Source organism: Solanum dulcamara, chromosome 6 (assembly GCF_947179165.1).
Source record: "Solanum dulcamara chromosome 6, daSolDulc1.2, whole genome shotgun sequence".
In the NCBI taxonomy this organism is placed as follows: Eukaryota; Viridiplantae; Streptophyta; class Magnoliopsida; order Solanales; family Solanaceae; genus Solanum; species Solanum dulcamara.
This window is the reverse complement of record NC_077242.1, coordinates 8587778-8603938: the sequence shown is the minus strand read 5'-3', so window position 1 is coordinate 8603938 and position 16161 is coordinate 8587778. Positions and strand designations below refer to the sequence as shown.

The 16161-nt window shown below is 29.9% G+C and overlaps 2 protein-coding genes across 2 annotated transcripts; both read right to left on the bottom strand.

Moving 5' to 3' along the window:
- Positions 1-1356: 1356 nt before the first annotated feature.
- Positions 1357-3686, bottom strand: LOC129892012 (cyclin-U1-1). The gene is made up of 2 exons (XM_055967532.1): positions 3182-3686; positions 1357-1994 (listed from the first exon to the last, which is right to left on the bottom strand). The coding sequence occupies exons 1-2, from the start codon at positions 3616-3618 to the stop codon at positions 1709-1711; spliced, it is 723 nt and encodes a 240-aa protein (XP_055823507.1). The 5' UTR covers positions 3619-3686; the 3' UTR covers positions 1357-1708.
- A 7104-nt stretch (positions 3687-10790) lies between these two features.
- On the bottom strand, positions 10791-11353 carry LOC129892310 (B-box domain protein 30-like). The gene has a single exon (XM_055967875.1). The coding sequence runs from the start codon at positions 11305-11307 to the stop codon at positions 10912-10914; it is 396 nt and encodes a 131-aa protein (XP_055823850.1). The 5' UTR covers positions 11308-11353; the 3' UTR covers positions 10791-10911.
- Between the last annotated feature and the right edge of the window lie 4808 nt (positions 11354-16161).

Below are 16161 nucleotides of genomic sequence, written 5' to 3'. Positions count from 1 at the left end.
GTATTTACCTTTATAATTAACAAATGTGGAATAAAAAGCTTCACATATCCTATTTTTTGGTAATTTGCTTATAATTTGAAATTGTCTTTGACTTGAAGATTTGTCGGGTAATTTTTTTTCCAAATAATATGAGTAATATTTGCAAAAAAAGTTTTAAGAAAGGTAAAGTTATTCAATTTATAATAGTAGTGTATGAGCAATTTTGATCCATTTTTCCAAGAAAATAAAGACTCTTTGTTTTCTTTTATTCCGAAGGAAAATAAAAATAAAAAGTTAAAAGGAGAATATGCTAGGGAAAGACATAAATTACCTCCTTAAATTGTATCGAAAAATCAGTTACACATTTAAACTATCATCAATCTATTACACACCTAAACTACCCAAAAGTGAATTTTTTTATCTAATGTTGAATCGACGGACCTATTCTAAGTAAGAAGAACTTTTTGAATTTGAAAAAAAAAAGTGTTTCGAATCATTGCTATTTGACTCGGAACTGTTTTTAAAAAGTTGAGATATTTCAAATTGTTTGTTGACACGGACAAGTCAGGGAACACACTTCAACATCAAAAAAGCATATTCGTTAAAACATTTGGAAGAGGAAGAGGTATTGGATAGCATTAAAGGCTTTTTTGTTAGCGAAATCTTGATTTAATACTATTCAATGAATTATCTTGTGTTCTTTTATACTCTTAACTCTACATTGCATAGCACTTTGTTAAATGTTAATTCTAATTTAATACTATTCAAGTTTATTTATCAGAGAAAAAATTATACATCGAAGGAAGAGAAGGATGAAGGGGAATTAAATAAGGGTTAGTTTTGTATGTGTTTTACTAAATTATAGTATAAAAGGGCAGTCCGGTGCACTAAAGCTCCCGCTATGCGCGGGGTCCGGGGAAGGGCCTGACCACAAGGGTCTATTGTACGCAGCCTTACCTTGCATTTCTGCCAGAGGCTGTTTCCAAGGCTTGAACCCGTGACCTCCTGGTCACATGGCAGCAACTTTACCAGTTACTCCAAGGCTCCCCTTCAATTATAGTATATGGTACTTAATTCAAGCGCACAAAAATTTACTAGACACCACCATTATTTAAAAATAAAAAAATCTCTAACCAAATTTGTCAGTGTAATATGATATTACTAATATCTTATAGTTAATAGATTATCCAGAAACTAGAAACAATATTGATAACAATTTCACAGGCTAGTAACATAATTGAACCCCCAACTCATGCAATTAGTTACCAGGCTTTTAATTTCTGAACTCTTATAAAAGCCTTGCAATCATTTTCAAAATAAAAAATAAAAAATCAGTATTCGAACCAGTATAATGATCTTATAAATTAAATAGTAACAAAAAGCAAGAGTATGGTCTTTACTTCTCTCTTTGTAACTTGTATGTCCAATTACATGAATCACTCAATTGTGTTATGGTACATTAATAGACTTGTCCTAATAATTCACAAAAACTCAAATCCTTCCAATGAATCACTCAATTGTGTTATGGTACATTAATAGACTTGTCCTAATAATTCACAAAAACTCAAATCCTTCCAACCAAGCGATCAATCGCACAATAACAATCACAATCACAACCAAGATATGTTACATGAATATAGAAAGAGTGATGTAGGGACAAGAAAATATTTTTTACATTTTACTGAATCATCTTGTTAGAATTTATAGCTGTGATCACTGACTCGTAAATTCAATCTAGCAATTGGGATGGTGAAGAAGTGTGATCAGTATCTTCTACTGAAATTTCAGTGGCATCATCAACAGTACTAACACTGCTATTAATAACTGACTTTTCAATCTTGAGGGTTGGCCCATTGCTCAACATTTCCTTCTCCAAATACTGGCAATAACTTTCAAAAACTCTTGCGCTCACATTAACTCCAAAATCTAGCAAGAAAAGTAATTCCAATTCCAACTTGTTTAATTCTGTATTGCTTACTCCTCCAACTCGAGCATAGAATGCATTGTTGTAGTGTCTGAAATACATTTTAACGGGAAAAAAAAAATCAGAATACAAAGTGTTATATACTTTTTCACTACTAAAAGACCAAACAATTAAAATCCTTTTTTTATATTTTTGGAGTGGAAGTAGGGGAATCGAATGATTGTTATGAAATGACTATTCTTCATAATAATAGTTTGCACTTATAAGTTTACCTTGCTCCTTATATCAAGCCCTCATGTCACTCTCCCCCCACCCCACCACCACCATACACAATATTTAAGAATTAAGATGTATAAATATATCTGTTATATTCCGGTGCTTCCTAAAATGTTATTAGGTTGGTCCTAATTTAAGTGTCTTACTTTACTTTTTGATTTGTCTCAAAACGAGTGTTTCTTTTAATACTTAGTAAGTTTTTTTATTCCAATATTCTACTTAACAAATTTAAAACCACAAGATTTAAACGGTTACACAAAATTTTAATTTAAGACCATTAAATTTAAAAATCTCTCTTTTATTTTTTAAACTTCGTGTCCAGTCAAACTTCGTGTCCAGTCAAACTACGACGGCACTTAAATTGAATGGAGGGAGTATTAAATTTAAGATATTAAAATAATTAAGTTATTAAAAGCAAAAATGGTGATTGAAATTAGGATGATATAAAGCTAGTGGAGTAATATTAGGGGTGGCAAAATCAAATCGATCCGTGTAAGTTTGGGCGGGTTAATACTCCAACTCATTTCAATCCAACCCATTTTAACCCATTAAAAATTAGATTAATATGTAACCCAAATTGATTATGAGAAATTTTGTCAAAATATTTTTAATTTTTTTTTAATTTGATATATTAGATATAGCCATAATTAAAAAATAAAAATTAGGTACTAAAATATTTTTTAAAAAAACAAATAAAACAATTAAAGTTAGTACAAATTGGGTTCAATTGGGTCTTAACCCGTTTATTGACTTGACCATTATGACCCGCTCAAATTTAACCCAACACGCTCAATTGACTCTTACATGAAGTTTAAATAGTGTAATGAATTTGAACTTTTGAAAATTACAACAAAATTGTACAAAAATGGAAGAATTAAACTTTCTATTCCAAATTCACATTAATTAACTTGACCCACATGTACTCTAAATCAAGCCAAACAAATTAAAACAATTTCAAATAATATTTATTGGCATGTCTAGAGAGAGTAAAGAAGTACTTACGCATCATCGAGCATTTTGGAAGCAACCATAACACTGGTGACAAGCAGCCGATGCACATTCAAAGAAACCAAGAGAGAATCTGGATACTTGTGCCCCAATCTATCAATATACACATACCCCACCACAAAACAAGACGGGCTACAATTCGTATACTTGTATAACCTCTCCAAATACTTCGGTATACTTATGTTCGGCGCTTTCACCCCATGAAACGCATTAAAATTCTTCCCTAGTACCCTCTGCGGGCCTCCTTTTCCGTTGCTCATGAACCCATTATCATGAGCACCCTGACGGCCCAGCACTAGCAATTGGTCGTTCCGTGCCACTAGCTTTTCAAGCACGTAGGATAAGATGGTTAGGACCCGAGGAGTAGCTGCATCGGCAGTGCTCGGGTCCGGCCGGCGGTGGAATTCGTCGCTGCCGCCCTCGTGTAGCATCTAAATTAATGTAACCGCTGTTGTGTTGATGAAACATTTGAGTATAGTTTGTGCTGTGTTTAATTGGAAGTCGAACGTTTGGTACCGGTCGCGCGTTATCTGGTTTGAGTTGTTTTCCATCGTGGGCTGTTGGACACGTGTCACTGAACAAGACAATATTTTAGTTATATGTTGGTTTCTTCTTTTTCAATTTTTTTCTCTATAATTTTTGGAGCAAATTGAAATTTCGGTTGAATTTCAATTTTTCCCAAACTATGTCCACCCTTTAATGAACAACCAAATGAATTTGTTTTTGCCTTTTCTTTTCCTTCCTATTTTTTCATAATTTTAAGTAGAACTATTCAAATCGAATCGTAATCAATAAGTTAACTATGAAATTGATTTATTGGCTTATTTGTATTGGATTATTGGATTATCGAATTAACAATTGATGAACAGATTAAAATTTTTACTTAGCGATTTATCGATGTGGGTGCGGATTATTCAAATTTTTTATTGGGTAAACATTTAATCCGTTAAGATTTATCTACTTACATTTTTACCCCTAGATATATAATTAACCTAAAGCCCCATTTAAAATTTTGTCGCTCCTTATATGACTTGATACGTTTTTGTGAGTAGGATTTTTTACTGGTCTACTAGTTAGCTAGTCTTGATCATAATTGACGAGCCTTCACTTCTTGTATATAGATATGTATATTTGAAGTATATTTAATTTAAGTCTTGAAATATTAAATTATTGTACAAGTGAATATTTGTTGTACAAATAAGTATGTTTATGCACCCTTAAAATTTAGGTTTTCGTGTATTTCTTACAGTGATTTATAGCTAAAGAATTAGCTTTATGTAATGTTAGAAAAATTGTTTTGCTTTATGGGAGATTAATATATTGGTGAGTGAAAGTAAAAGAAGGAAGCATGAAATGATTGAGCTACTACACTGTCCAATAACTGTCTAATAATTACCAATCCGATATTGAACCAACTATATATTATTAGTTGGCTAGCAAATTAGTATATTTAAAAGTTGATATCTAACAAATCCAATTGCTAAGCATAATATTCGTCTAATAAGCAACCCTAATTTTAAACATGTGTTCGAACATTAAAAAATGTGAATATTGAAAATAATTTAGAAAGAATATTTGAAAGTTAAAGTTATGATTGAATGTACATTTATCCTTTTTTAAAAATAGAAGTTTTGTGATTAAAAGTCTTCAAAAACTAGTGAATTCACTAGCCAAGTTTTATAAGATGTAAGATCAGCAACACACTATTCTCATTGCTTTCTTTGACTTAGTGGATTTATTTGAGTGATAAGTTTAAGTAATTAGTAACTACTTTAAATTTAGCAACTACATGTGGACAAGAAAATGTTTTTTTTAGTACTAGTCAATTTATCCACGCTTCACATGGTCATAATACAAGTGAGTTTATTTGAGTGATCATTTCGTATATATTTGAATTGATTTTTATCCATAAAAAACATGCCAAAACTCTAAATTAATCAAAAAAAATGATTGATGAGAAAAAAACTCAAAAAAATTAGATCTATTATTAAGTAAAACTTATGAGTATTATTATGAGCAAAGACACACAAATTATATTAGTTTAGGATCTATTTACGTACCTTCACTTTAATTTTCAAAATTATCTTTCATACCACAATTACTTCACCAAATACATGTATCTCGCACACTCAGATACATGTATTTTAGATATATGTGGGTCAAATTAGGTGTAATTCGTTTCAGATACACTGTATTCAAGCGTAATTTGCATGTGTCTGGGGCACTAACTCTCTCGTTTGGCTCTCCTCATATGTATAGGTATTTCAAAATGTATCTGGTATTAATGATACATGTATTGAGTGTGATTCGCATGTATCCGAAATACACTAACTCTCCTGCTCGCCTCTCTCCGATCTCGCTCGCCTTTCTCCTTATGTATTTGTGTTTCAGAATGTATTTGGTATCAAAGATGCATGTATCTAGTATATTTGATACATATATATGACTTAAAATATGAAAGAGTGGTGTATCTTACTTGAAATCTGGTATAAAATTATTAATTAGTGCGATAATATGTAATTATTTCAAAATATAGAGTGGATTAATATCTATGGTAGGAATGTTTGTGTAAGTAGGTAGTTTTCCTATTATAAAATAATAATGTTCTAAAAGAGCTCCTATCTTATAGGTTGTGACTTTTCTGATAATATTGCGTGTTTATAGTATTCTTTGTTGGTTATAAATATCGAGTTTTTTCTCATTATCAAAATTTTTGAATTACTTTCTTACAAACAAAAATGTAGATTCTTTGTGTGATTTGTTAGTGACATTGTATATCTATTTTATAGTAGATGAACTAATTCATAACCTCGGATACAATAAGGAATTAAATCCCTAAGGACATAATAAATTTTGTGATTCCAGATATTTAATATATAAAAATTTTACTTTTCAGTTTATTTTGAAAATCTGATTTACTATTTTGAATACAGTAGAACAAAAATGTTAGTCAGGAAGAAAAATGATTACATTGCTCTATATGTGATTTCTATGGGGTAGCAAAGGCAATGGTGTATTGTATAACAGATTTAGCCGGTTTTGCTTGGATTGGGGCACTCAACAAATTTATTACCAAGAAGGCATCATCGTTCTCACATTTGTGGCAAATACACTTCATAGACAGCGGTCATAAGATGCATTTAGGAAAAATTATGCTTGTGTCAAGATTGTGATTCCAATGGAAATGATTGCAGTACTATAGGGTCCGGGCATGGCTGCAGAAGTTAAAATCTTGTAGTTGTCATCCTTCCTCTATTGAGTTTGCGTAAGAGGCTACTCAATAGAATGAGTGACCTAAAGCCAAAATTTATTTATTAATTTTATATATATATAAAAGAGAATTCTAGGCCCAGTGATGTGGCGCCACCACAAATAAAATTGGAAAAAACATTTATCTTTTCTCTCAATTTTTTCTCAATTAAAAACAAAACCCTTTCAATTATAACACCGCTTAAAAACCAACCTTTCCCTTCTTTAGTGTCGCTATGTTTACGCTTTTTCACTCTCTCGATATTGTTCCTTCTCTATGCCTTTATTCCTATCTTGATTTTCTCTTTCTTTTTCCTTTGCTTTTTGCTTTTTGGGATTTCTTTTAGTCAATGTGCGTTAATGGGGGCATGAGAAAAGAAGCCCCTATTGGTGTGGCCATAGTCTTCTTCTTCACAAAAATGTGTAGGTCCAGAAGATGCATCAGAAATCATAGTCATTACAAACTTTTTAAGTTTATTGGCTTTGCAACAACTTAAAGGTGAAAGGACAGAATTGTCCAAGTATAATGTCCAATCAGACTCACATCCACTACTACATTCTGAATCTGCAAAAATTCCATAATTCATATTTCTTTTCGTATGATAGTAGAGGAAAGTGATGAGTCTATTGTTGCTAAATGGTGAAAGAAAAGAAAATGTTCCTTTTCTATGCCTTTTAATAATTTACGTAATTATTAATTGTTCCTTCTCTATGCCTTCAATTTTCTACTACACTTGTGCTTGGATTTTTATTTCACTCTATTTTATTCACAAAAAGGTATTAGTTGTGCATTAATGCAGTACAAGATCACAAGTTTATGCCAAATCAATTCTGAGAAAAACAAACAAATCAACACAATTTGCTTAACTTGATGCTTATGAAGTGTTCCAAGAAAAAGCCCAGGGACAATGCCAAGGGCTTCAAAAAAATTGCTTCAAAGCCACTCAACTTCAGGTTAGCAATTCTTTTGTACCCTTTTAAGTTCAACAACTGAATGTTTTTGTTCAATAAATATTTCAGAAAGGTTCAACACCCTAATCTAAATAGGTAGTTGTAGATAAAATTAGAACAAACATGGAGCAAACAACTTTGTATATTTTTTATCATTTAATTGTAAATTCTATACAAAGCTCGACAATAATATATATAATTGTTGATTATAGTTTAATAATGTGGAGTTTAGATCATATTGCACTTAATTTTGTGTAATTTTTAATTTTCTTCTGATTATACACTCATGCTATATTAGTCTTACTAATTTATCTGTCTCTACTCTTTCATGTTCTTATTTGCGATGCTTTATGCATTTAACATCTTTCAGCAGCATTTAAATGCCATAAAATTATTTTCTCTTCCTATCATGTTTCTAACAGTATTTGCGTTCTGAGACAGTAAAAATATGTTTTCTTCTACTTCTGTTACATGTTTGATGAAATATCAAGCCTAGAATAAGCATTTAGCACATTGCTAAACATCATTTATTCCTTCCGTTTACCTGATTAACGGAACTAGGTTGTCTTCGACTTACATTCTTCTTGCACTTTGATATGATCAGTAAGTAGAAATGCTAGCATGATAATCATTGTTAGACTACAACAAATATGTTATTGGCTGGCCTTTTGTTGATATTTTTGGACTTGAAAATGAACCATAAAATCCTACTCTTTCAAACATGTACATATTTAATTTGCTATTACTGCTTTTATCATTTTACCACCCACAAAAATAACGATAAGGCTTGAATACATCCGACCATCCCCAGAGTATCCACTTGTGGGATTATACTTGATATATTGTTATTGTATTCTCAAAATACATGCCAAGACTTCATTAAAGTACCCATGATATGTAAATAAAAAGGTGAAGTTAGACATCAGTTCTCCAAATGAATTTTCCCTAGAGATGTAACAGAAAAAATCAGCTCAAGATGGATTGACCTTTCCTTTACTACTAACACCATAGTGTCCAAATTGTTTATCGTATTGCCCTATTAAATATGTCCCACTAAACTTGCAATATAATTCTTCACTTAAACATGTAGCAAATTTTTAAGAAAATGCTTAGAGGCGCTCGATATTAAGTTAGACTCATAACATGTTCTCACACTCTAATTCGGATGATCACTTTCCTTTAATGACATTCAATAAATATAGGAGTTTTCTATAGAACTTATGCAGTATGATCCTATCAAATGGTTGTAGAAGATGACTTTGAACCATCACTGAGGCGAAGCTAAACTCATGTGCTAACTTAGCTCTTCAGGATTCATGAAAAGTGGATAGCCTATGTCTGGTCGCAAGGATGTTGGGCGCTCAAACTTCTATAATTTCAACGAACTCAAACTTCAGCAATGAGATCACACACAGAATAGATCAATTTTGTTTGTAAGAAATGTATGCAAGAGAAGAGAAAAATTCGATGCAGAAAATGAGAGAAAGCCTCAGTCATAGTGTCTTTTAGGAAGAGAAATGTATGTTCGGAAGGAAGATTGTAAACAAGTTCAATATTTTTTTGTTCTCCACTCTTCTTCGTTTCCAGCTAAACGAAGTTATAAGGAAGCCTCCAAAACAAATCTGGCACTAATACAATCAACATTGAACTTGTTTACAATCTTTATGTTTTTCAATATGATACAGTTGCTTACCATATTCTATTTTTCTAGGCATCGTCTTCAGGACGTGCATATATAGGATCTCAGTCCTCAAAAATGGCTGCAGCAGTCGCTGTAACGGAAGCATGCTCTTACCATTTCCATCTGGTCCATGTCAATTCAAGCATTTCGTTATCATTGGAGAAAGTAGTGAAGCAACTCATTGTCAACTTATAGGAGTTGGATTTGGATGTGGAAACTAGTGACCAACTACAGACAACGGAAAAACCCAAGAGGAGATAGTATGAGAAGAAGTAAACCAGAATGTGAGCAGATTGTAGAGAGTTAATTTCTCATACGTTTCTCAACTACACAACTTTGTTTTGTAACACAAAAATCTCTCAACTAAGGGTAATATGTAATTATCTTAGAAAGTCACTCAATTTGTTTTGTAACAGAAATCTGAAGTGCACTACTTTCTCCAGTTTGATGACTACTACTAGACAGACACATGTTCTTTTTTTATAGTCATCAAACTCTATACATATGTGATTTTTGTTCAATGTGTGGAGACGCCATCTAACTTAACTTTAACAATTGTAATATATATTGGTGTTGGCTGATTTCCACGCTGTTCATTGAATCTTGATTAGTTATTATACTTTTCTTAAGTTCTTTTTACCAATCAGTAATCTATATAAGGAAGCTATTCGAAGAAGTTGCTTCTGTATTTTTACAACTTATCAAAATCAGCTAGCTAGCAACTCATAACATGAGTAGATTTCCAAAATTGCCTCTAGAGTTGCTCATTCTATGAACAAGATAGAATGTTAAAAGTAATGAACTATCAAGAGATCATTAAAAACTATGGTGAATGGAAATAAGCAGACTCTTCAAATATTACATTTACGTAGAATTTGATAACATGACACACTTCTCAGATATGCAGAATGATAATTTATGAATTGTTGAGAGTTTGCTTAATTATTTTGATGGCTGTAACATTATCATCACATTAACTTTAATCTCTCTGTGTAAGCACAATTTTGTTTTATTTTCCGCCCGATGTGCCGTGCCACATTAAAGTTTTGATCAAATTCGGATCGCGCATTCCAGGTGGCGCTAAAACAGATTTTCTGTATGATCATTATTTCTTTCTCAATATCCACCTAGTTAGCAATGTGGGATTTTGCTCACTCTGATTCACTCTTTATTTTGAATGATAACCAAACAGAGAGGTTTCACTAGCCAAATGATAACCAAAAGAGGTCATTTTTTCCTTTCCCTTGTTATTTAGAATGTGTTTTCCAGCATCAATACAGATGTCATTTTGACTATTAATGTTAAGGACAAAAGATTGTTCCCCATATTTAATTTAACTACTGTGGTCAATTATCATGTTTCTTTTTTAAGTATATTTTTTATTTTAAAAATTTTATGTTATTTTATAAGAAAAAGCATACTTAACCATACAACAATAATCTGAAGAGAATAGAGCGTACGTAAACCTTACCATCAACTCATAGAGATGTAAACCTTATCATCAACTCATAGAGATAGAAAGAATGTTTTCAAAATACCCTCGACTCAAATGTATCAACATTAAGTACTTATAATTTTTTAACCTTTATATATTTATGTGTCTCTTAATTCAATAATTATTGCTAAGAGTTAAATTGAAAAAATATAATTAATTCTCTCTAGATTGTTTAAATTGACAAATATTTTGGGATAACTATTTTGTAATATACATGACAACTAATATGGAACACATAAAATTTTATTATTTTTATTACTATTAATTAACATAATACATGAAAAATAAGGACACTTAATTAATTTTAATTAGATGCATCATCCAAGAATGGAATTAAACAAAAAAGAATCAGATAAACACGAAAAGCTCTTGCGGCGTCGTTCTGTTGTCAGTCGTCTCAGAATCTGCACTTCTCTTTCTGCTACTCTGTTCCAAACCGGCAACCGTCGGCAAAATCAGCTCCGACGAAGTTCCGATCAGAAATCGCCGCGTTGATCTCCGGCAAACGCGGCAAAGAAGGCACCTTATATGTCTCTGAGCCAAGAAATTAGCTCCGTGAACCGATCTATCGCATTTCCGGCAAAGAAAAGCATTATCAGCTTGACAATAAACAGAGGCCTCTGAAGTACAGAGCTCACAAGAAATTGTAGACCCAACTATGGATTCTCCCTCTTTCAAGGACCCTTTTTTGCAATATGAAATTGGTGAAGTATCTTCTTCACCTTCTCTTCTTCCACTACACATCTTTAATTTTTGTAATTTGAAGAAAAATAGACTTGTTTCAATATGTGAAGAGAGGGCTTATTTATAGGAGTTTGTGAATACAACCGTATTTTTTTTAATTTTATTTTTTGTATTATATAAACGTACTATTTAAGATGGTCTTATTCAATATTTATGTTCCTCAAAATTTAGGATTTCGAAAAATAGACACTTAAATATATATAGAATTAAATAAATAGACGCATATGTCTTATTTGATATTTTAATAACGTCTTATATGTGTTGCACCAGACACATCTGTAGTTGTTCAACTTCATATAAATTTAAATATTTATTTGTGTACAATTAAAATTAGATGACATAAATGTCAGTTAAGGCCGAAATAATTGACATATTCTTGTATCATGCTTTTTTTCTCATTCAGCATCAAGTCATTACACGCATATATATATATATGAAAAAGGTTCAAATATACCATCGAACTTTGAGTAAAGACTAATTAATGTTATTTATTAAAAGTTTGACTCATCCATGTCATTGCAGTTTGAGAAAAGGCCCATCCATACCGTTAATTTTTAACTTCTATTTTACAAAATCATTTTTACACGTACCCAATTATAATTCAGCCACATCATTAATTTTTTTTTAATTAAAAAAAAGGCAACTTAACTCAACAAGACCCCAAACAACTTGTAACACTTTTCAATTGATTTTTTTTTTATCAAATGTACTATTTTTGCTCATTTTTGCTTAAGAACATCAAGAACATATGAAAAACATCAAAAACTTCCAAATTTCAATTTATTTAATTCTTAACGAAATCACCTCAAATTTCAAGAACAACGTTCCTCCGAGCTAGGTACCAAAATACAATATCTTTTGAACTCGAATTCAACATAATTTAACAAGACTCACTTAAAATTTCTTCAATGTTTCAAAACTTCAACATCCTTTAACCGTAGAATTTTCTCCAGAATTCTACTTCACTTGAAATTGTGAACATAGTCTCAAAAAATTTCAGGAAACAGGAATCTAGTATCAAAAACAATGACAAAAATAGGAATCAAAGCAGATTTTTAAAATTTCGGGACTGATTTTCATTTTTTTGGAATATTTTGTTTAATATGGGTGGATTTTTTTTTAATTCCACAAATAATTTTAGAATTTTTGCTTTTAATTAATGACGTGGCCGAATTATAATTAGTCACATGTAAAAAATAATTTTGCAAAATTAGAGTTACAAATAATGGCATAAATGAACTTTTCCTCAATCGACAATGACATAAATGAGTCAAACTTTTAATAAATGACATAAATAAACCTTTAATTTTATCAAAATTTGATGACATATTTGAACATTATAAATATATATTATATTTTGTAAATTAGATAACCAAATAATTCTGACAGTAATTATCCCTAATTTAAATCTGTGTTTGATAACATTTTTGTTAAAAGTAAAGGCACTTTCTTAAAAAAAAAAAGAAGTTTTCATTCTCAAACTCATATTTAAAATTTCTAATTAAAGAATGAAAAATTTCATCACCTGTTTTTCAATGGAGGGGTATCTTTGTGTGTAATTAAGCATGATGTTCGTGGGGAAAAAATAGGAATGTGGTTAGAAAGACACCATTGTCACTGTAGGACAGAGGGGTCACTGTTAGAACAAATTTAGACTAATTTTTCAGGCACTTTTATTTTTGGGTTAGTTTGTTACACTTAATTAAGTAAATTAAATATTTGCAAGTAGCAAGAGTTTTCATTGCAGCAACAGAATATAACTTAACATCAATTATTCTAGATAGTCGTGGAGTTATTCTTGTCCATGGAAGTTAATTGATACCCCTTAATAAAAATTATTTAAAAAGTTAAATTGATTTTTTTTATGTATATAATACATATTGTTGATTTTGTTTTATTTTTTATATAAGTATTTTTATATATTCTGAATCTCGTTGATAAAAAAATTCACTTCGCCTCTGATTCTAAATCATATTTCATGATTTTATATAAATAATTCTGTTAGGTGTCAATTAATTTTAATTTGCGAAGTGTAAGACTTATTAAAATAAAAGGCGCCGAAGGGAAGAGACGAAGAGGCAATATAAAAGGTGTGGTTTCGATAAACCTTATATCTATCTATTGAGCTAAGCTTAAATTAATTTTGATGATTGATAAATAAATACAAAAAAATCAGATGCATTAGACATGTTAATAATGGGACTAACAAGATTGCAAGAGTGTTATGTAGATACTAAAAAAAATCTGTCTCTTGGTGATTTTTTTGGGAATAAATCATACAGAGGTAGATTGTGATATTTTACTCATTTAAGCAAGATGTTTATTAAGGTAATATTTTTTGTGTTTTATATTCTACAATTTATTTCTTATTTAGTGTTTAAAGAACCCAATTATTCAACATATATAGTAGGTGATAACTAAAATAACACTATATTAAACAACACCAAAATTATATAAAAATTACATTCAAAAACTCAATTAACAGCATTGAGGCCGCGTACCGTAATATAATTTAGAATTCATAATGTTCATATTTTGGCTTTGCCTTTGAAAACACTCTTATAAAAAAATTTAATTATTTTTTCAATTTGAAATCTTTAATTAAAGAAGGTGGGGGTGGGGTGGGGGTTCTTATTCATTTGCCACATGTTATGGGGAATCTTTTTAGTAATTAAACATGATGCTCATATGGAAAATGTGGTTCGGAAAACAACGTTGTCACTATAGGATAGAGTGGCCACTACTGAACTATTTTAGACTAATTTTTTCATGCACTTTTTTTGTTGGGTTATTTTGTTAGACTTAATTAAGTAAATGAAATAGAAAGAGTTTTTATATAAATAACAATATGTAACTAACTCCAATTATTATAGACAATGTTTTCTGATCTAATATTGATACTTATTCGTTACTTTTAATAGTAGATGGGATAAACGGTGTTATATGTAAAATAATAAATATATATAAAATTATATATACATTACAAAATTTACATGTATAATGTTTATATTTTGAATCAACCGATTTAAAATATGGTGTTGACTTTTACAAAGAGAGAAGGAGTAGAGGGAGTGAATCTCAAGGGTTAATTGGTAAATTGGCTGAAAATGACGGAGTCTAGCTAATTTGTGAAAAAGCTAAAAAATAAAAGATACATTCTTATTATCTAATAATTAGAGGCTATAAGCACGCAATTCTAGAACGATATGTGTGTTTCAATTTATTTGTTTTACATTATTTTTAATTTATTATTTTCTTCGTCTCATATTAGATGATATTTTATTAAAAATATTTATCTCATATTATATAATCACTTACTAAATCAAGATAAAATTAATTAATTTTTTATTATTTTACTTCTACAATTAATATGACCGTTTAATGTAAACAATTCTCAATACTAGCTATTTTTATACTATATATATATTTCATTGATATAAACAAATGGCAAAATGGTAAAGTATTCCAATGTATTAATGATTTCTTAATCACCGTGTAAAGTTGAAAGTGTTCATCTAATATGGAACGAAGGTACTATATATTTAATAATTACATTAAAGTTATGATAAATTATAATAATTAACAACTTAAAATATTTGAAAAACATATAAAAATTTTGATTGACTCTCAAAGTTTCATTAGTGCCACATAAATTGGGACATGAGGAGTAATATGAATTAATTAAAAAATATGTAAAGAAAAATACTATAAATCACAATAATTAACAATTTAAGTAATTAAAAATCAATAAAAATTTGGTTGACTCTCCAAATTTCATATGTGTCACATAAATTGGGACAGAGTGAGTAACATACATCATTTGAAAATAACGTAAAAAATTTTAAAAATCACAATAATTAACAACTTTAAATATTTCAAAAAATATAGTATAAAATAATTGATTGACTCTCCAAATTCTATATGTGCCGCATAAAATTGGAACAGAGGGAATAAAATATATTGGGCCCGAGATGGCACAAACTCCTATATCTAGCTCTTTTATGAGAAAATTTCAAAAACAACTAACATTAGGCCGAAATTAGGTCTCCTAATTAGCTACACTTTCGTTAATTACTATTCATAGCTACATTATAGTTTGTTACCATATGTATCAAATGTATTTATCTGCAAAAATTGGCTACAAATACAAATACAATTCTTAATAGCGTGCGTGAATCACGTGCGTGAATTCCCCTATAAAATCTTTTTTTTTAAAAAAATTAATATTAATTACGCTCAATTGATATCTCAATCTTCCATAGATTTTGAAAATCTCACAAGTTCAATGTTAAGTTTGAATATTCAAACATCACAGTTGTATATATACACCAATCCTTAAATCGATTAAAGTTGCCCACTTCTTCATTTGCAATAATATAAGTACTTTGAACTTCACTGAAACATCAATTTTTCGATTAAAGCGATACATATATGTTTTTTAATTGTTAGTAATCTCCTGGGATATATGTATTTATAGATTTCAGAGATACAGATATAAAAAATTATGAAAATTCGATTTGATATAAATTTATAATAGTGAACAAATATACTCAAATATATGATGTAAATGTATAACAAGATGAAAATACACTCAAATATATTTATACAAATTTATATATAACCAGATGCAAATACACTCAAATATATTGATACAAAATGAATAACAAGGTTCAAATACACTTGATACATTATATTGATTCAAATGTTTACTCAGTAGCAGATACAGACAAATGCATTAAATACAAAGTATAACAAGAAAATATATACATTTGAATAAATTGATACAAATTTAATGCATTGATAATCATGAATAACAAGGAACAAATACACTTCAGCTGCTTCACCAAAATACAT